Source organism: Geotrypetes seraphini, chromosome 16, assembly GCF_902459505.1.
Source record: "Geotrypetes seraphini chromosome 16, aGeoSer1.1, whole genome shotgun sequence".
In the NCBI taxonomy this organism is placed as follows: domain Eukaryota; kingdom Metazoa; phylum Chordata; class Amphibia; order Gymnophiona; family Dermophiidae; genus Geotrypetes; species Geotrypetes seraphini.
Genome location: NC_047099.1, coordinates 27,374,914 through 27,397,645, shown reverse-complemented (window position 1 = coordinate 27,397,645; position 22,732 = coordinate 27,374,914). Strand labels below are relative to the sequence as shown.

At 39.2% G+C, this 22,732-nt stretch overlaps 1 protein-coding gene across 1 annotated transcript in view; it reads left to right on the top strand.

Annotated features, from left to right (window-relative positions):
• Positions 1-6,744: 6,744 nt before the first annotated feature.
• The window catches only part of LOC117349776 (nuclear pore membrane glycoprotein 210-like), a 90,898-nt gene continuing 74,910 nt past the window's right edge, over positions 6,745-22,732 (top strand). The window contains 6 exon segments of the mRNA XM_033923370.1: positions 6,745-6,887; positions 12,585-12,721; positions 19,750-19,881; positions 19,990-20,083; positions 21,251-21,401; positions 21,993-22,125. Of these exon segments, the coding sequence (XP_033779261.1) occupies positions 6,745-6,887; positions 12,585-12,721; positions 19,750-19,881; positions 19,990-20,083; positions 21,251-21,401; positions 21,993-22,125 (790 nt within the window).

Below are 22,732 nucleotides of genomic sequence, written 5' to 3'. Positions count from 1 at the left end.
TGCCCGACCACTTCCTCCGGGAGCGCGTTCCATGTGTCCACAACCCTCTGTGTGAAGAAGAACCTCCTGGGATTTGTTCTAAACTTCTCCCCTTCCAGTTTCTCTGAGTGCCCCCTTGTGCCTGTGGTTCCCCGTAGTTTGAAGAATCTATCCCTGTCTACCTTCTCCATGCCCTTCATGATCTTGAAAGTTTCTATCATGTCCCCCCTAATCCAAACATGAAAAGAACAAAGTGAGATGACCAGAAGCTTCTACCTGTATAATATGATGAATCAGACAAACAGTTTTAAACTCTATAGGCAGCCAATGAAGTTTCTTATAAAATGTATTTATTTCTAAAATTTCTTGACCGCCTATAACTAAATGGTTTATAAAATAAAACATTCACAATGCTTCAGAGGACAACATACATTAAATACTTTCAGTACACCACAACCAAGCTATACATTAGCCCACTAAAGATAGCAAAATACTGCAGGAAATTTTACAAAGCCGCGCTAGCGGTTTTATCGCAAGCTAGCCGGAAATCTACCGCCTGCTCAAAAGGAGGCGGTAGCGGCTCGGGCGTGCGGCATTTTAGCGCATTAAGGCCCTAGCGCGAATTTGTAAAAGGAGCCCATAGTCAATCTTCAGTAGTAGTAGTAATAGAAGCACTATTGTATCTTTTCAGCCCATATCTCCCTTTCCCCCTTCCTAATCCACAACAGAACATTGCCTTCTGTCCCACGGCTCTTTAATTTTCTCAGAAAGGTAACAAACAACAGATTATAGGGCTCCTTTTATTAAGGTGCACTTAGCGATTTTAGTGCACACACAAAATTACCGCGTGCTAAACCGCGCAGTACGCTTCTAGAATAACGCCAGCTCAATGCTGGCATTAAGGTCTAGCGCGTGCTAAGGACCTAACGCACCTTTGTAAAAGGAGCCCATAAAGTTTGGATGGATAAATTTGGATTAGAGAGATGTTTTCAGTTTGCTATTTTTTAAATGTTCCCCCCCCCAATCATACTTTTAAAAAAATTTTTAAAGATATATTTAGTTCATACCTGAGCTATTTTTTAAATGTCCCCCCCCAAATCATACTTTTTAAAAATTTGATAAAACATTTTTCATTTTTTAAAGATATATTTAGTTCATACCTGAGCTATTTTTCAAATGTCCCCCCCCAAATCATACTTTTTAAAAATTTGATAAAACATTTTTCATTTTTTAAAGATATATTTAGTTCATACCTGAGCTATTTTTTAAATGTTCCCCCCCAATCATACTTTTAAAAAATTTTTTAAAGATATATTTAGTTCATACCTGAGCTATTTTTTAAATGTTCCCCCCAAAATCATACTTTTTTAAAATTTGATAAACATTTTTCATTTTTTAAAGATATATTTAGTTCATACCTGAGCTATTTTTCAAATGTCCCCCCCCAAATCATACTTTTTAAAAATTTGATAAAACATTTTTCATTTTTTAAAGATATATTTAGTTCATACCTGAGCTATTTTTTAAATGTTCCCCCCCAATCATACTTTTTAAAAATTTTTTAAAGATATTAGTTCATACCTGAGCTATTTTTTAAATGTTCCCCCCAAAATCATACTTTTTTAAAATTTGATAAACATTTTTCATTTTTTAAAGATATATTTAGTTCATACCTGAGCTATTTTTTAAATGTTCCCCCCAAAATCATACTTTTTTAAAATTTGATAAAACATTTTTCATTTTTTAAAGATATATTTAGTTCATACCTGAGCTATTTTTCAAATGTTCCCCCCAATCATACTTTTTAAAAATTTTTTAAAGATATATTTAGTTCATACCTGAGCTATTTTTTAAATGTTCCCCCCAAAATCATACTTTTTAAAAATTTGATAAACATTTTTTCATTTTTAAAAGATATATTTAGTTCATACCTGAGCTATTTTTCAAATGTTCCTCCCCAATCATACTTTTTTAAAATGTGATAAACATTTTTCATTTTTTAAAGATATATTTAGTTCATACCTGAGCTATTTTTCAAATGTTCCCCCCCAAATCATACTTTTTAAAAATTTGATAAACATTTTTCATTTTTAAAAGATATATTTAGTTCATACCTGAGCTATTTTTCAAATGTTCCCCCCAAATCATACTTTTTAAAAATGTGATAAACATTTTTCATTTTTTAAAGATATATTTAGTTCATACCTGAGCTATTTTTCAAATGTTCCCCCCCAAATCATACTTTTTTAAAATTTGATAAAACATTTTTCATTTTTTAAGATATATTTAGTTCATACCTGAGCTATTTTTCAAATGTTCCCCCCCAAATCATACTTTTTTAAAATTTGATAAAACATTTTTAATTTTTTAAGATATATTTAGTTCATACCTGAGCTATTTTTCAAATGTTCTCCCCAAATCATACTTTTTTAAAATTTGATAAAACATTTTTAATTTTTTAAGATATATTTAGTTCATACCTGAGCTATTTTTCAAATGTTCTCCCCCAAATCATACTTTTTTAAAATTTGATAAACACTTTTCATTTTTTAAAGATATATTTAGTTCATACCTGAGCTTATTTTTCAAATGTTCTCCCCCAAATCATACTTTTAAAAAATTTGATAAACACTTTTCATTTTTTAAAGAGCAGTTGATATCCCTCTATCTTTTGCTATTTGTCACATACCTCATTTTAGGTATCTTTTCACACAGTATGTTTGGTCAGGCCTTCAGTTGATGAGATAAGATTTCCCTTGACTGAATCCCGGCTGGTTCTGTCGCATTAAGACACGTTTTGTGCTCAGTAATTTTTAGGTCCTTTTATTAAGGTGCACTATCTGATTTAGCGTTTGTTAAATGCTAAGGCATCCATTGTATTCCTATGGGCATCGTAGCATTTAGCGTGAGCTAAATCGGTTAGTTCACCTTAATAAAAAGTCCTGTATTCTTTATAATGGTTTCCGCACAACTGATAGGCTTTCAGTTTTCTGGTTGTGGTGGTGGTGTTTTTTTTATTTTTAATTTGCATTTTAAATCATACAAGCATATGTCACTCAAGGAAAAATGTTCTTGTGAATGCTACACAATTACAAAGAAACAACTCATTACCAGGTGGAAGATTCGGTATTGAACTGGACCTCATTGTTTATAATATTCAGGTTAGTTTGGTAAAAAAATTGACATTACCAAGCAGATTAAAAGGCCATCTGCACTAATCTAATCTAATCTAATCCTTAGGTTTGTATACCGCATCATCTCCACGTTCGTAGAGCTCGACGCGGTTTACAGTAGGAGAAATAGGAAGGAACTACAACAGAGGGTTAGAGGTAGAAGTGTGAAGAAAATTTAGAGGACTTGGGATGCCAAGATATAAGAGTTTCCTTGATTCCTAAGTTGGAGGGAGACTTACATTTTTTGAGAAAAGCCAGGTTTTCAGATGTTTGCGGAAAACTTGTAGAGAGCTCAAGTTCCGAAGAGGGGAGGTAAGGTAAAGTCTTGATAGATATGACTTGTCATTAAGGTTTAAATTTACCTGTCCCTTGTTTTTATTTGTTTAAATATTTACTCCCTCTTTTACTAAAGCGTAGCGCAGGTTTTACCGCCGGTAACTGTTCTAACGCTCTTAGAATTCCTATGAGCATCGGAGTAGTTACTGCCACTGCCGGCTCTAAAACTCGTGCTACGCATTAGTAAAGAGGATTAATATGTAATAAGACTGTTGTCATAACCTCAGAGTTGCTCAATGAGGCCCAACCTTCATTACGAAGCCTGGCTAGCAGATCATGAAGACCTGCGTCTACATGCATTATGCTTTGGATGTCCTTGTCCTCATAGGATTATCCTCGTTGGGGAGGGGAGGAAATTGCATGTTTTTTTTCCAGTAAGTCACCATGATAGCCTGTTGTCTGTTTTTTTGTAAAGTTCCATTCTAAGACTGTTTTGCTGCACAATATTCCTGTGGTGAGCTTACACCGGCTGGTGATTTTTGTAAACTGAACTTTACCTGAGAGTAGTTTCTAAACCACTGTCGGATAAAAGTTTAAGAACAGGATTCAAAATTAAAGTGTACTGATTTAGATTTAGGAGAGAGTGTGGCCCAGTGATTAAAGCTAAGGCCTCAGCACCCTGAGGTTGTGGGTTCAAACCCCCGCTGCTCCTTGTTACCCTGGGCAAGTCACTTAATCCCCCCATTACCCCAGGTACATTAGATAGATTGTGAGCCCACCAGGAGAGACGGAAAAATGCTCGAGTGCCTGAATAAATTCATGTAAACCATTCTGAGCTTTCCTGGGAGAATGGTATAGAAAACTGAATAAATAAAGAACAAGCAGATAACGACATCTAATCTAATCTTCGGTTTATATACCGGGTCATCTCCCGAAGGAGCTCGACTCAGTTTACAAGTAGTTAGATTAGGATAAATAATAAAATATAAGCTTAAAAGAGAGTTAGAAAGATAAAATATACTAGTAATACGACATTTCAGTTAGACGAACCTCTAAGGCATTGTGTAAACAGCCAAGTTTTTAGATCTTTTCCAAAACTGTTGTAGCTGACCTGTCAATCTTGCAGAGTCAGGGAGTTTATTCCAAATTTCTACTCATTTGAACACCATAGGGCTCCTTTTACAAAGATGCGCTAAGCGTTTTAGCGCATGCTAGCCAAAAATCTACCACCTGCTCAGGAGACGGTAGCGGCTAGTGCGTGCGAAAATTTAGCACGTGCTATTCCGCGCATTAAGGCCCTAGCGCGGCTTTGTAAAAGGAGCCAATAGATTACTAAGCTTCCCCAAAAATTTAAGTCCTCTCATAGAGGGAAATGATAATTTGTAAATCTGTGTGTTTCTTGAATTACAAGTTTTAGTAGTATTCCAATACAGGGGAATTAAAGAGTCAAATATTCTGTAAAGGAATTTGAAAAGAACACTTGCACACTTAAACTGTATCCTAAGACGGACTGGAAGCTAATGAAGCTTTATCAACAACGGGGAGACATGATCATAATTTCTCTTTCCAAAAATAAGCTTAGTTGCTGTGTTCTGTATCAACTGTAGCCGATCTAGACTACCCTGTTTAATGCCCAAGTAAACAGAATTACAGTAATCTAGTTGAGCAAGCATAGTAGACTGTACCAGCACTGCATAATGCTCTTGATGGAATAGTGATCTAACTTTCCTCAGCATATGCAAGCTACATCTGCTAAAATAGAATAATATCACTAAACTTCCTGTAAGCCCACAATTAAAAGGGAGAGATCCAGTAGGAAAGAGGCTAACTTAGGAAAAAGATCAGATCCTAGGCAATATTTACATTCTTGATGTCCTCATATTGACCTAATCTCATTACCCTATACTCTCTTAGCGCACAGGGAGCTGAACAGAATGTCTGTTTATCAAGAAAAGACTTGGTTGTTTTGAGTCACAGAATTCAATTCCAAACTCCAACCCACCTGCTACGCACCAATATCTATCTTTTCATTCCCTCTCTAATTCCCCACCTGAGCACTGTGTATAGGTGCACCTTTGTCCAATTTGTCTGTCTTGACTAGATTGTAAGCTCTCTTGAGCAGGGACTGTCTCTTGTTTTGATGCACAGCATTGTTTTGATGTCTAGTATTACTATAGAAAAGCTAAGTAGTAGTAGAAAAGGTATCTATTCAAACCTAACTGAATTGAGTATTTACATGGTAAATGCTAAAAGAAATGATTGCCCAAAGCTAAAGCAGGAGGGTGAAAACAAAATCTGCTTCGTGTTCTCCACAGATATCGGAGGGAAAACCCAAACTTTCCCACCCAAATAAAATCTATCATGGTTATGGGGAAAAAAAGCCTAATCAGCCAGTCCTTATTGGTTTCAAAAATCCTAATTAAAAAAAACTTGAAAAACAAAAGTCACTAAGAGCGTAGATCTAATACACTCTTCTTCCAAAGATCTTTCTAACAGTTGAGTGATATTCAAACTATCTTCTCGTCTATAGGACTGATAAGTGAGGTCTTTTCCTCATTTAACTAGAATCTGTTAAATTGTTTTCTCTACTGTTCAAAGAAGCAAGGGATGAACACAGAGGATCTAGAATCAGAAAACAATATTAAATATTGAACTAAGGCCAGTACTGGGCAGACTTGCACAGTCTGTGTCTATCTATATATGGCCGTTTGGGAGAGGATGGGCTGGGGAAGGCTTCAATGGCTAGGAGGGTGTAGATGGGCTGGAGTCGGTTTTGATGGAGATTTCTGCAGTTGGAATCTAAGCACAGTACCAGGTAGAGCTTTGGATTCATGCCCAGAAATAGCTAAGAAGGAAATAATTTTTAAATTTAAATTGAATCAAGTTGGGCCGACTGGATGGACCATTCGGGTCTTTATCTGCTATCATCTACTATGTTACTATGAAAAGAATCCTGTGGTGATTTTTTTTTTTCTTGTGATGCTGCTCCAGTCTGGAAGCAGAACCTAAGGAAGCCTTGCTCCTCTAGTTTATTTCCAATGCCATAACGGAAGACATCCTCTCCACCGTTAATGTGCAAGATTTGGCATCTGATTTAAGCATCGGCTTTTTTGTACTATCTGCCCTGTGAATTAGTGAGAGAATGCATCAATTCAGTTCCAAGCTATGACCATGACATCATGCAAGCACTCTCCAACCAACTAGTTGCTGGAACAACCTTTCTTGCTTAATGTGAATATCTGATGTCATAAATAGCTTCAGTGACAGGAGCAGAGTGTGAATGCCTCTGCCTAGATTTTCATATGCAAATATGGGCATGGGGCAGCCCGTGTTCCTCCTCCTCCTCTGGCTGCTGTCCCCTACCCTTTCCAGCAAACTTAACGTGCCAAAGGTGCTGCTGCCATTCTCCAGAGATGTGTGGGTGAGGTTCATGTTAGAGGCTGAGGGCTGTTACACTTGGTAAGAATTGTATACATGTGCCTATACCAACTCTTATATACTGCATAGTCCCATTAATTTCAAGAAATATATATGTATATGAAGAACTTTCTATATTGCTCATCAGCATCAGAGCAGTTCACAATAAAAAATTGTCATCCATGTAATGCTTTAATAGCTAAGTAAGAAAATATACCTACCCTGAGCATCATATCTAAGAGAGAATCCTCATATGTGTCCCAATCACAGTAATGGTGATAACAGGAATCACCCTTGATTCAAGCCTGTGAGGCGATCTTTTCAAGATGGTACCAGGATAGGTAGTTGGAGAAGGTGCCTCTCCCCCTTTGTCTTATTTTGATTTTATTTCTAGTTTTTATCACCAAATTAAGTGAGTTTTTAATCTTCCTGCTTTATTTTTGTCTATTTTTTTGTTTTTGACCCAATTTTGAACTGTCGAGGCTGGATGGGAATTTAATTCTATTCCATTTCATTGGGGTCTGACCATTGGTTCTAATGGTCTCAATGGCAGTGGGCCTATCTTTAGCCACTGGATAAAGTAGTGTCAGCCACTATGGGATTTACAGAAAATCAAGAGCCATTCTACCGGTACCTGGTGGTATGCTGCAGCGAAGTGCGGTGGAGGCCGCTCCCTGTGGTTGGCTTGCCGGGAGTAAGCTTGGAGGCTGCACTTCTAGAGAGAGGGTGGACCTGGAAGTTACCCAACAGGTGCTGCCAAGGAGGGTAAACAGTTGTCCTACCTTAGAGTTAGTCTGGCGTCAGGTCCTGAAAGTAATCAGTTGAGATCTGCGTGAGCAGCTATCATATGGTAATCGGCTACCTGAGCTTTCTAGCCCTTGCTTACTTGCCATCGAGTTCAGAAGAGCATGATCAGCCTGCAGTGGTCACTACTTTGACTGTGCTGATGATCAGTTATTATTGTCTTGTTTTTTTAGTTTGTTAATTTTTGTTTGGAGAAGACAACATGATTTGTGGGTAGCTCATCATGGAGAGTGTGGAGGCTGTATATAAAATCTGGCAACCCTATCTATAGAGAATGACACAATGACAGAATTTGTCACCATCTCCATTCCTGCGGATAACTGTGGGAAATCATCCTCATGTCATTCTTTAAGGAGAGAGGGAAGAATCAGAGTATGATTCCACTGACCCTCAAGCCTTGCATTGAAGACTTCCAGCAGCGTCTCCAGTAGAAAAAAACTGCAAAATCCAGCACAGAGATCTCCGTTGCTGGAATGTGGATATAATGTCTGACAGAGCACGGCTGGAAATTGGAGCGAGCTATGTAACTGTTTAATTTTTTCTACCATTGCTACGTTTGTGGAAGTAAAAACCTGCATTGTGCCGAAGGATTTAAAGAGACTTTTGAACTGTATGAAATCTAACAGCACAAAGGTGTGTATCTTGTACCAGTGGAAGTCTGGGACTTGTTTTGGGCCCATGAAGCCAAACTGAGGCCTTTTTTCCTCCCACCCAGTGGTTTGCTAGAGATTGGTTTGACTATTATAGTGCACAGTGTTAGACATCGATCTTCTGTTTTTTACTTTTGAGCAAGAACTATATATAACTAGTGTGATTTCAATTACCCCAACATTGGTTAAATGTTACATCGGGGAATGCTAGGGAGGTAAAATCCCTAGACGTCATAAATGACTGCTTCTTGGAGCAACTAGTCCGGGAACCAACAAGTGGGGGAGCTATTTTAAATTTGGTCCTTGGTGGAATGCAAGGCATAGTACAGGAATTAACTGTTGAGTCCACTGGGAAACAGTGATCATAACGTGATCAAATTTAACCTGATTCCGGGAGTGATGTAACAAAAGAAATCTACTGTAAAGACATTTAATTTTCAAAAGGGCAACTATGATAAAATGAGGAAAATGCTTAAAAAGAAGCTAAAAGGATCAGTTGCAAAGGTTAGGACTGTAAACCAGGCGTGAATGTTATTTAAAAATACCGTCATGGAAGCCCATACTAGATGTATGCTACATATCAGCAAAGGTGGAAAGAAGAGGAAACGAGAGCTGGCAGGGTTAAAAGGTGAAGTGAAAGAGGCTATTAGAGCCAAAAAAGCATCCTATAAAGAATGGAAAAAGGTTCCGAATGAAGAAAATAAGAAGAGACACAAGCACTGGCAAGTTAGATACAAAGCATTGATAAAGAAAGCTAAGAGAGAATATGAAGAGAAACTTGCAAAAGAGGCAAAAACTCATAATTTTTTTTTAGTTACATCAGAAGCAAAAAACCTGTGAGGGAATCCGTGGGACTGTTGGATGATCAAGGAGCAAAAGGGATAAGACCATAGCAGAGAGCCTGAATGAATTCTTTGCTTCAGTCTTTATGAAAGAAGATGTAAGAGATCTATCTGAACTGGAAATGGTTTTCAAGAATAATGATGTGGAGGAGGAACTGAAAGAAATTTCAGTGAATCTGGAAGATGTACTAAGCCAAATCGACAAGTTAAAAAGTGGACCAGATGGTATACATCCCAGGGAACTAAAAGAACTCAAACATGAAATTGCTGACCTGCTGTTAGTGATCTGTAATCTATCGCTAAAATAATCTGTAGTACCTGAAGATTGGAGGGTGGCCAATGTTACGCTGATTTTTAAAAAGGGTTCCGGGGGAGATCTGGGAAATTACAGACTGGTAAGCCTGACTTCAGTGCTGGGTAAAAAGGTGGAAACAATTATAAAAAAATAAAATTGTGGAACACGTAGACAAGCATGATTTAATGAGACAAAGTCAGTATGGGTTCAGCTGAGGGAGATCTTACCTCACCAATTTGTTTGACTTCTTTGAAGGTGTGAATAAACATGTGGATAAAGATGAGCTGATTAATGTAGTGTATCTAGATTTTCAGAAAGCTTTTGACAAAGTTCCTCACGAGAGGCTTCTGAGAAAATTAAAGAGTCATGGAATAGGTGGCAAAGTTCAGTTGTGGATTAGGAATTGGTTATCAAATAGAAAACAGAGGTAGGGTTAAATGGCCATTTTTCTCAATGGTGGAGAGTAAACAGTAGAGTGCCACAGGGTTCTGTACTGGGACCAGTGCTATTTAACTTATTTATAAATGATCTGGAAATTGGAACGACGAGTGAGATGATTAAATTTGCAGATGACTCTAAACTGTTCAAAGTTGTTAAAACATGCGGATTGTGAAAAATTGCAGGCAGATGTTAGGAAATTGGAAGACTGGATGTCCAAGTGGCAGATGAAATTTAATGTGGACAAGTACAAAGTGATGCACATTGGGAAGAACAAACCAAATCACAGTTACCGGATGCTAAGGTACACCTTGGGGGTTAGCGCCCAATAAAAATATCTGGGTGTCATTGTAGACAATATGATGAAACGGCGGCGGCCAAAAAAGCTAGGAATTATTTAAAAAGGATGCTAGGAATTATTTAAAAAGGAATGATTAACAAAACTAAGAATGTTATAATGCCCCTGTATCGCTCCTTGGTGCGACCTCACCTAGAGTATTGCATCCAATTCTGGTCTCCTTATGTGAAGAAAGACACCTTGTGATTTCTGTACGTTGCACTTTGCTTTAATGGTTTTAAAAGGTTTAATGCTTATTTTAATGCTTGTTTAAGATATTATTTGTTTTATTTGCTCTTAATTCTTTTCTACAGTTTGATTTCTGACCTCTTTGCCGCCGCGTAGCGGCAGCACGCTGTGGACTCCGCCCCCTTTAACTCCGGTACATGTCACTTATATTCAAGCCTCTTGCGGCGCACGCCAGCACCTTGTGATTTCTGCACGTTGCACTCAAGCCCACCCTAAAACTACTAGGAATGACGATAGACAGATGCTGCACCATGCAACAACAAATCAATAAAACAACAGAAAAATAATTCGCAATTATGAGAAACTTAAGACAAGTTCTAAAATTCTTCGACAGACCACAATTCCAGCTCTTAGTATAAACCCTAATCCTAAGTCTTCTAGACTATTGCAACATTCTCTATCTCCCCTGCCCCACAACAATGAGAAATCAACCACAAACAATCCGAAACACAGAACTGAGACATCTAGTCATTGAGGAAACATGACCACATCACAGAGGCATACTTCAACTCACACTGGCTTCCAATTCTGGCAAGAATACTGTTCAAATTCTACTGTCTACTATTTTAAACTATAAACGACGACAGCCCAACCTACCTGAACAACCACCTTATCCAAACTACCTCAACTAGACATAGGAAATCTCACACTCTATTCACGCACTCTCCAATCAAAGAAGTTAAACGGAAAAAACTGTATGATGGCCTCCTAGCCACACAAGCTGCAAAAGTAGGCAACCAAATCTCCAGTCTACTGATAACGACCCCAGACTACAAAACGTTCAGAAAAGAAATAAAGACTACTTTTCAAGAAATCCCTGAAAACGAACTAATACCGCAAGAATCTTCCCATTTCCCCGAAGCAACCTGCTCTACTCTTTATCTCCTCTGGAAATTGCCAGATATCTTCTTTTGTAATCCGCTTTGAACCGCAAGGTAATGGCAGAATAGAAATCACTAAGGTAATGTAATGTTTAACATGGATAAGTGTAAGGTGATGCATGTCGGTAACAAAAATCTTATACACGAATACAGGATGTCTGGTGTGGTACTCGGAGAGACCACCCAGGAAAGAGACTTGGGAGTACTGGACGACAACTCGAAGCCATCCGCGCAATGCGTGATGGCTGCGAAAAAGGTGAACAGAATGCTAGGAATGATTAAGAAGGGGATCACAAACAGATTGGAGAAAGTGATCATGCCGCTATACCGGGCCATGGTATGCCCCCGCCTGGTCGCCGTACATGAAGAAGGACATGGTACTACTCGAAAGGATCCAGAGAAGAGCGACTAAAATGCTTAAGGGGCTGGAGGAGTTGCTGTACAGTGAGAGGTTAGAGAAACTAGGCCTCTTCTCCCTTGAAAAGAGGAGACTGAGAGGGGACATGATCAAAACATTCGAGATAATGAAGGGAATAGATTTAGTAGTAGACAGGTTGTTCACCCTCTCCAAGGTAAAGAGAACGAGAGGGCACTCTCTAAAGTTAAAAAGGGATAGATTCTGTAGAAACGTAAGGAAGTTCTTCTTCACCCAGAGAGTGGTGGAAAACCGGAATGCTCTTCCAGAGGCCGTTATAGGGGAAAACACCCTCCAGGGATTCAAGACAAAGTTAGACAAGTTCCTGCTGAACCGGAACGTACGCAGGTAAGGCTAGTCTGTTAGGGCAATGGTCTTTGACCTAAGGGCCACCATGGCAGCGGACTGCTGGGCACAATGGACCATTGGTCTAACCCAGCAGCAGCAATTCTTATGTTCTTATCTTATTCTTTAGATAGAGAATGACACGGGGACACATTTTTCCCCCATCCCTGCAGGAACTTAATTTCCCCATCCCTGTGCATTTTGTCACTGTCTCTGTCCCATTCCTGTAAGCTGTGCCTTAACCACACAAGCCTCAAACACCTATGAGGCTTGTGCAGATGAGGACGGAGCTTGCAAGAATGGGGCAGGGACAGGAAAATAATTTTCCGACATGGGAAAATAAGCTCCTATGGGGACAGGGAAAATTTGTCCCCGTGACATTCTCTATCTTTAGGTTTCTGTCTCTGTTCCAATAACCCTGCAGTGTAGCAGCTCTGTCTTCCATCGTATGTGGAATTAGACCTACATTTCTGTGTTTTGTAGGTTATCTACACGTCCTGACATAGTGTCTATTTCACCCATGCCTGAAAACAATAGCCTGTGTTCCCAGAAGGCCCTTCTGTCTGCCCAGTCCACACAGCCCATACGACTCAGCAGCGTTATTATAGCAGAGGAAATAGGTAGGTGAAATGCTCCTAATCCCAGCAGCTTTAAATTTACTGCATTATCCAGAAGTAATACTCTGAACAGAGTTAAAATGACTGTTCACTGTTTAAAATGCAGTCTTATGTACTAGGGTTACTGGTGAGGGCTCGCGTGGAATATTGCATCCAGACCTAGAGGTTGAATGAGTAAAGTGGGATAGATAAGAGCGGATGTGGTCCAGAGAAAGATTGGTTTTCTTTCGCAATTTGTATTTCCCTCTATTTCTATGTCATTTTTATGATAATCACTGCTTCCATGGTTTCACCTTATACAATACCATGGGTGCATGGTCTGCACCAAAAGCCCTTACAGTAAGTCCTAATTGTGTATAGCCAAGAGGAGGATTTTTGTATACGTGTTTAAATTGCATTTTATTGGGGAGGACAAGACCTCAGAAGCTGCCTTGAACTTGATATGTAGCTCCCTCTTAGGCTCTTGTATCACTTTCATTGTCAAAAACTTCCTCCAAATTTTTAAAGAATTAATTTTGTGTTCTCAATCAAAAGCAAGACATCAGACATCCTAGACAGCTGATTTGCTACCTGACTTCTTCAGAGATGTAAGATTCAATTCTAGAAAATATTTTGATACAGTTTCTTGGGTTTGTTATGTTTGGGACTTTGGAGGCTTATGGTATGCGAGGCCTTTTTCAATATGTGGTAAGGGCCCTCTATCATAGCCCTCAGGATGTGGTGTGGGTTAATGGAATCATTATTGATCCCGTTACCATAGGTCAGGATACTAGGCAAGGTTGTCTTCTCTGCCTTGCTTTTTGTGTTGATGCTGGACCCATTGATACGAGAAATTCAGAGTTACCCAGAGATTAGTAGGGTGAGATTGAGAAGGGAGTAATTTACCATAGCTGCTTTTGCAGATGACCTTTTGGTGCATCTTACCAGTCCCCAGTTATCTTTGGCAACTGTTTTACAGAGCAGCTGGGAATACGGGGACTTTTTTGGGTTTCACACAAATGAGAGGCTATGGTTATAGATCTGATTGTCCAAACTACTTGGCAGGGTATTTTTCTCTTGCAATGGGCAGGGTTCCTTTAAATATTTAGGTGTAATTCTCACGTCTAATACTTGGCAGTTGTATAGGGCCAACATAGCTAAACTGTTAGGCAATACTAAAATTCAATTAACCTGTTGGAGTTCTTTGGCTCTCTAACTGGTAGGGTGAACCTCTGTTATATAGTTATCCCCCAGTGGCTTTATGTTTTTCAGATTCTTCTGTTGTGTTTTTTTTCTGGAAAGATTGGTGGTTGTCGAAGCGGCTTGTTGCAAAGTGTTTGTGGGATGGGAGGAAGCTTACGCTGAGAATCACTTTGTCAACGTGTGTGCTTCGTCATTTTGGTGATTGGAGTAAGGGCAATGGAGGTGTGGCCTAGTGATTAGAGGTTGTGTGAGTTTGATTCCCACTGCAGCTCCTTCTGACTCTGGGCAAGTCATTTAACACTTCATTACCCCCATGTAAACCACTTTGATTGTGTAAAAACATACAGAAAAACAATATAGCAAGTCCCATTCCCACTTACCCTTATCCCTATTCACTTTGAACAAGCATATTTTGACCCTTGGAACCTGGTCTTTTTGCTCCATGTGTCATTGGACCAATTAGCCCCCCTCCCCCATGGAGAAGAAAAATAGTGTTTTTTTACAACCCCCTATGCCACCTTTGGTGTTATTTAGTGTCTCATTGGGGCTGTTCTCCGAGTTGGTGAATTATTTTTATTAGTGAGTAATAGACAGTTTCTTCCGGGGATGGGCATGAACCTTACAGAGCTGGACAAGGTGGTGTTTTGCCCGGCTTGAACATTTTTTGAGAGATGATGATTCTTCAATACCTTTTGCATCTCATAGTGAGAGACTCCACCATGAGACAGGGGGAAATCACTTTGCTTGCATACAAGTGGCTCGCTATATTAAGTCATTAGATTGTAGGTCTCAGGTTCACATAGGTACCCCGTTGGATGAGCTATTGAAGGAGGATCATTTAGATCACGATCAGATCTCTATTTATCATAAAGCTCTGTAAGAAATTATTCTCCCAAAGGACTTTGATGCACTTCTGTGCCACTGAGAGATAGTAACATAGTAAATGACGGTAGATAAAGACCTGAACAGTCCATCCAGTCTGCCCATTAGTTATACATAAAAATATATGATTAAATTAATTTGTCTCTTCTTTTATATTTCTGGGTCATAAAGTCCACCTGGTATTGTCCTAGGTTCCAAATGCTGAAGTTTCCGTCCATGCTCACTCCAGCCTATCCAACCATCCTTTTTGCAGATCCTTTGTCTCTTTTGTTGGCATCAGCAGGGACAGAAGAATGTTTAAAAGCCCTGGTGAGGGAAAGAGAATATAGCTATCGTTGTCTGGCTGTTATTTAAGCAATAAATTTCTTGACAAATGGTTATATGAAGCTTTAATTTATTTATTGCTGAGGTAAGGACATTACATGTTGCACACATGGAGTGTTTGATCTCTAGAATAAGGTGGGAGGGGAGAATGAGTAATAGTTTTGGACTACAAATTGTTATATAACCTTGGGACCAGAGATCTTATTCAGGACATATTAGAGTTACCTGTAGAAATTGTATTACTTGCTAAGGATTTGTCAGTTTGTTGTTGGTTCTCGATAAAAACATCTTAGAATAACTTTCCAATAACAGCTTACCGCAGTGCTTTGATGTCATCACATGTCACTTTGTCACATATCAATTCAGTTTCACAATGGATTGGTTTAAACAATAATATAGAATGGAGTTCAGTTTTGTAAAACTCCAGAATCCTGCAATAAGGAGTTGAATTGATATGTGACATCAAAATGCCTCGATTGGCTGATTTTGAATGTGAGCAATTTGATAACATTTAAGATATCATATCAGAGGTGTGGAAATGTGTAAGAAGAGAGCTAGAATCGGCTCATGAAGGCACAGTAAGATGTTTTTTTAAAATTTCTAGAATTGAAACTTACATTAGAGAATGACACGGGGACTGCTCGGTTTTTGTTATGCCTGCTGACTCACTGCTTCAACTCTAAACCTTCACTATTCATAAATCTAACTTTTCTTCAGCGCATATCACTTTTACCATATACCCTCATCCCTCTTGTTCTACCCCTTCCCTCTATCTCATTTCTTCTAATATTATGTAACTTTTCCTCACCTCCCCACTTATCCTCACTTTCTAGTTTGTCTGTATACGTTATATATGTTTACTCTAAATATTCAATACACCTAACTATTCTCCCTTCTACCTATTTTAAATTTTATTGTTAACCGGTCAGATATTCGTTTTATGATCGGGATATTAAAAACTAATAAACTTGAAACTTGACAAATTTTTCCCCCATCCCCACGAGTTCTTTTCCTGTCCCTGCCCCATTCCTGCAAGCTCTGTCCTCATCTGTACAAGCCTCAAACACTTTAAAATCATAAGTGTTCGAGGCTTGTGTGGTCAAGGCAGAGCTTACAGGAAAGGGACAGAGACAGCGACAAAACTTGCGGGGACAGGGAAATTGAGTTCCTGCAGGGATGGGGAAAAATTTTTCCCAGTGTCATTCTCTAACTTACATCTCTAAAGAAGCCAGGTACCAAAACAGCAGCCTCTGTCTGGATGTGAGATAAGTTTTGCTTTTTATATTGAGCAAGAACACAAAATGTGAATGCTTTACAAATTTGCAGAAGAGAAAAATTGGGAAAGGTTTTGACCATGAAAGAGATGCAAGGGCTTACAAGGGAGCTAAATTTCAACTGCAAGAAGGCTTCTCAGGACTCTTTCTCCCTGATAAACCTAAAAATAATAAAATAAGTGTCTTTAGGCTGAAGAAGTTTTTTTTGCTCATGTACAAGGACTGATTTATATAACTTGGAGGAGAGTTGTCTCTGCATTTAGGAGTGCCAGTAAATGCCCAAGAAGAGAGAGACAGCTGATATGATAAGAGATATTAAGAAACCTGAAAAGTATTGTGTAAGTCCCAGGAACAAACCTTGTTTTTAACTGTGAAAAAATCTAGAGCAACAGGTTGCAAGGTGGGAGCAATGCCACTAAGTTACCCAGTTCTGGGAGGAGAGTTTTGCAACCAGTCTTGCTTTTAATGTACATCCAAATATTGTTGTTTGTTAAAATAGCCTCTCTTTTTTTTAAAATAAAATAAATCAACGCAATGTAGAATAAAAATTTTAAAGGTAGAAAAGAACTCCAACTAGGACATTTTTATTGCATTTCCCCCCTTTTGGAAGTATACATTTTAAACATCAATTTAATTCTTTTACATATGCTGCTACTGTTATTTGGAATGATTTACCTATACAAATAAGGACAAAAGTTAGTTATTGGAAATTTTGTAGAATGATGAAAACATTTTTATGTGATAGATTGTAAAGTTAATACTTATAGTTAAAGAATTGTAAGGACATCTTTTTATCCAAGGAATTGTATTTTCTCATAGAATTATTGTCTTCTTTTTGATGTAAATCGCTTTGTACTAAATGGTATTAGAGCGATTCAGAAATCTTATATTAGATTGCAAATAGGCATACATTTTTATTTTTCGTATTTATATATCACTTATAGCCTAAGTGGATTACATTCATGTACTCAAGCATTTTTCCCTGCCTGTCCTTATGGGCTCACAATTTATCTAATGTACCTGGGGCAATGGGGGGGATTAAATTACTTGCCCAGGGTCACAAGGAACAGTGGAGGTTTGAACCCACAACCTCAGGGTACTGAGATTGTAGTTCTAACCATTGCGCCATGCGCTCCCATTCATAAAAACAATCACTCTTCTATGGGACATCTGCTCCCGTAAACACGGGACAACTGATTACTCTGAAAACATATACTGTGGGTCAATGGAAGCCCAGGGAAAACAAGTGGGTTATAACCCCTTTTTAAACTCTCTGTAAGAGGACTCTGATTGTAGATGGAGAGGTAAATTATTCCCAAAGAAAGGCGCCAAAAACTAATAGGTGCTCTTTCTGGTAGATTCCCAGTATGCCTTGGCAGGGCTCGGGAGAATGAGTCTTTCGTTCCTGTTGGAGCAGAGGAAGCTTACCAGTGTACAGGGGATTGAAAGCCTTATGTATGAAGAGCCTTATGAGTTAGTGATAACACTGTAAAGTGTGCTCTTTGTTAAGCCAGGAGCCAATGAAGCTTCTTGAGAAGGGAAGTTAGGACATGTGCAGCTGACTTTTGTAGTGCCTGAAGTCTTTTTAGGTTTGATTTGGAAATTCCTATATCATTTACTGTGAATAAGATATTTAAAGACCTCAGTAGTAGTTCCACTGCTTAGCACACAGATTCAGCTGTCCATCTTATTGCACTACATTGGTACATTGTGTTTAAGACAGTGGCAGAGAAAACTTGAAAAATGTAGCAGATTATTTCTCTCTACTGGTTTTCTATATAAAGTTGTGAACAAGTGACTCTGGTCCTTTATTATCGGGAAATCCAAAACCTCTATTCTCTTTTCGTGGTAAGTAAGACATCTTGAAAGAAATATGTGAGTCCAATAATTTCAACCAGATAATAAACAGTTTTAATTCCAATAGTGATCCATGCCAAAGAAAAAAATAATCTAAAAACCTCTTCCACAGCTTAATCTTTGCAAAGTGTATAGATGGATATAAAAAACTTTGTTGAAATCTTGCTGCATGTAGAGTGGCCCCTATCACCACAAGAGACGGCTGAGGGGAGATACGATTGAAGTCTACAAAATCCTGCGTGGCGTAGAACGGGCACAAGTGGATCAATTTTTCACTCCATCAAAAATTACAAAGACATGGGGTCACTTGATGAAGTTACAGGGAAATACTTTTTAAAACCAATAGGAGGAAATATGTTTTTCACTCAGAGAATAGTTAAGCTCTGGAATGCATTGACAGAGGTTGTGGTAAGAGTGGCTAACGTAGTTGGTTTTAAGTAAAGTTTGGACAATTTGCTGAAGGAACAGTCCATAGTCTGTTATCGAGACAGACATGGGGGAAGCCACTGCTTGCCCTGGATCAGTAATATGGAATGTTACTACAATTTGTTTTTTTGCCAGGTACTGGTGACCTGGATTGGCCACCAAGGAGACAGGCTACTGGGCTGGATGGACCCATTGGTCTGACCCAGTAAGGCTATTCTTATGTTCTTGTATTTGCTGATAAAATGTCACTTGATACCAAAAATGGTTCTTTTTAATTACCAATTGTGCCAAGTCCATTAGGATAGTCATGTGGTGCAATAAGACTGTAAGCTGAACCTGTGTCCTAAGCAGTGGCATCACTGAGGCCTTTAGAGTTTGTATTCAGAGTACATGATATAGGCATTATTTGATCCAAACTCTGAATGAATTTGAAGGTGCCAGAAAAATGAATATTGGATTTGGAAATTCCTGCCTACACAATGTTACAGTAATTAAGTCAAGGACCAATAAAAGCATGGAATAAAGCATACAAGGCAGTTAACTCAAGGAAGTGTGTGATAGTCATGGTCCCTGAAACTGTCCAGTGAAATTGGTGCTTCAGTTCCAGAATGCTTCAAGATAGCATCGTTACAGATCTAGGGCAGGCTGACCTCAAACTTCCCTCTTGGATCTTGGTAACTTAGCTGCTCTGGGGAGTCAGGAGCAGCATTAGAAATGGTTTTGTCGCGGACAGGGTGCTAAGTGCCTGAAATGGCCACCCAGGGGCTGTGGTGGTGACAGACAAAAGGAGAGGTGAAGAAAACCCAGAGGATATCTGGTGGTCAGAAGATGGGGGTGGCAGGGAATCAGCTGAGGTCTGTATCTTTATACAGCACAGTCTAGATGGGTCTCGAGATCTTTGACAATTCAATATTTGTATACATTTCTGATTGCAAGCCATAGAGAGAAGAAATGATGCCCTAGCAATATATTTCCTTCTTATCTATAATGGGCTTTTGAGGAGGATGACGGAGGTCAGACATGAGCCAGGAGGTAAAAGCATGAATGTGATTTATAAAGATTGACCTGTTTTCTCTCTTTACCCAGACACCGGCCACTTAGTGCGCTGTGAGGTGATTGTCGATGTTGTGAACCGCATTGAAATCATCTCCAGGACACGAGAACTGTATGTAGACAATTCTCCAGTAGAGCTAGCTGTGAGAGCTTTAGACCAGGAAGGTAGGGACAGTTCATCATCTCTCTGACATCATCTGCAAAGACCTAGATAATGTTTTATAGCAGACATCAATTAACTTAGAAAAACAGTCTGATTAACTTTTTGTGCAGGAAACACCTTCAGCAGCCTGGCTGGGATAACGTTTGAGTGGCATGTTGTCAAGGATAAAGAGGAAGATAATCTAGAACATTCCACTACCATCAGGTAATACAAGTCTCTGTTTTCTTAAGCATTATACAGTAAGGGGGAAATTCTAGAAACAAGTTAATTGACAAACGCTATTTAAAATGCCAAAAAGCAGCAAAATTAAAGCATCTACCAGCACCAAATAATATGGCCCCAGAATCACTCCCCCTTACCTAGGCACTATGGGCGTGGATAATGCTGGAAGTGGCATTAGGTGGCATAAAGCACCTTAGTAGGCACAGTTCATGATAAAAATAGGCGCCGGAAATGTAGGCCCTGTTAAATCCTAGCCTACGTTTCCAGCACCTTTCTATCCCAGAGGCAGAATTCACAATCTGGCACCATTGCGTGATTTTTACTAAAACGAGAATTTTAAAATATCATATTGAAACATAGCCTAATAAATAATGATAGTGCTCAGTGAAAGCCAAAACAAGCTTTTGGTTTAAGGGCACAGGACTCTACCAGCTCAGGCTTGAATACATCATAGCACCCCTCTCTCCCTACTGACGTTCTAAATATTCACAATTTTGAACAAGATGAAAAAGTTCAAAAAGACTGAAGAGTACTTATCATAGCTGGAACAGTTGTTACGTCCTGGGCTCACAACACTTCAAGTCCAAAGTGCTTAGTGTCAAAACGCCAAAACAAAAAGCAGAAAATCAAAAGAAAAAAATTATAATCCACAATCATAATCCTTAACAATAATCCATTATCCAAACTTCACTAGTGGTAGAGCTGCTGCCTCTGCCCCCAGAAGTTGTGGGATGAAATCCCAGGACTATTCCTTGTGACCCTGGGCAAGTCATCCATTGCCCCAAGTACAAAGTAAGTACCTGTATACATGTAAACCGCTTTGAGTGTGATTGTATAACTTCAAAAAGGCAATATACAAATCCCTTTCCTGTACCATCAGGTAATAAAATCAGTTTTCTTTAGTATATAAACATACAGAATTCTGTCACTGGGCAGATGACCTAGAAACACTGATTTCTCTGCATAGAGGAATTGGTTTGTCTGGGATCCCTAATGTCTTGACGTGAGGGCATTCTGTAGCCCTATATCCCAGGAAGCACAGAGATCATGGCCTGCAATGAGTAAGCCTCAATTCCATGAGAGGCAGAAGCTATGCAGCTTTGGAATTAGATTGTTTACCTAGATTTAACACTTGTGATTTGGTTTTAGGGTTTTAAAGTACTCGGAAGCAGAGTACATCCCGCCAGATTACATTTCCCTCATGGAATCACAAGATAAACAAGGGGACAAAATCCTGGTGTCAGGAATTCGAACTGGTGCTGGAGTCATGAAGGTTAAAATTAGTGAAGCAATTTATAAGGTAAGCTTTTGTTATGATCTGTTTTTATACTCAGTCCCAGGTTTTCCTACTTTCCCACTTCCTAACAACTCCAAATACTCATTATCTAGACTTACTCATAGCCCATTACCAACCAGAATCCAGCAGCACATGTAGGCTCAGAATGTTTCACCAGCTCTTCTATCATACCACTTGCAAAAAGGATATTTCGCCATGTTGCTAGTCTTCCCCTTTGCCTTCTCTACATTTGTTTTATAAAACAAAGACAGAGCTGATGCCCAATGGCTCTGCCGTGCATAGAAACTTAGGTTCCATTCTTGGGTTAGGGCCCTTTTCCCTAGGTTAGCTCGCAGAATCAGGACGCTGTAATCATCGTACAACAGTGGCAAGATATGATGAAAGGTATCTCAGTGCATGTCCCTGAGGACTGGATAAAGTGAGTTGAGAAGGGACATGGAATGAGATGAAAGCTTTTGGGTCTTTGCAAATAAATGCTGAGGGGCCAGAGATCATTCTTGGTTCTGAGTGAGCTGGATGTGCAAAGGAGTATGAGAAAAAAGCTGGAAAAAAAAGAAAGTAAGATAGCAGAGGTTTTCTTTTCTCTTCCTGTAGAAAGTTAAGGCTGCTGTGGTGCGTCTGCTGGTACTGGAGAACATTTTCCTTATCCCATCTGCTGATACCTACCTGCTGGTTGGGACTTACATTATATTCAGGATCACAAAACTAGTGCGAGGAAAGATCACAGGTACCTGATCTAGATGTGTGTGTGTGGCAGTGGGGAAGGGTGTATAAGGGGTATGGTAGAGGCAGTGAGGGCTGCTTTCCGAATTGCAGTCTCTGATTGAATTGTTTTTGTACCTTGGAGATAACCTTTTCCTGCTGGATCCATACCAGAGGCCCTTAATCTGTAGGAGATTATGAGGCAGATGGAACAAAGTACAGGAGACTTAACACAGGTTCTTTTCCTCACAGTTTTCTGTGCAATTGTGGTCTTCCTATGAACAGAGGGATTGCATAAGAATTGGCACAGAACCCATATAAATCCAATGGTAACAAAGTCCTTCACCTTAAATCCAGTTTTCTAATGCTGTGGACTTAGCATGTGCTCAGAGGAGGAATAAGGCAGCTAATGTTTTCAGAGCTAGTGCTGGTGAGGGTTTGTGCCAGCATGAACAACCCAGAACCTTTTTTCTCAAGTTACTGGATGGCACAGGTAGACAATCAAGTGAATAAAATGGGAGGTTGGAGGGGGGGTTAGAGGAGGGGAATGATGAGCAGAGGTGATACTGTGGCTGGACAAGGGTTCAGGATGATGAATTTCATTGTAGAAATTGGTGTGATCGTCTTGGGTT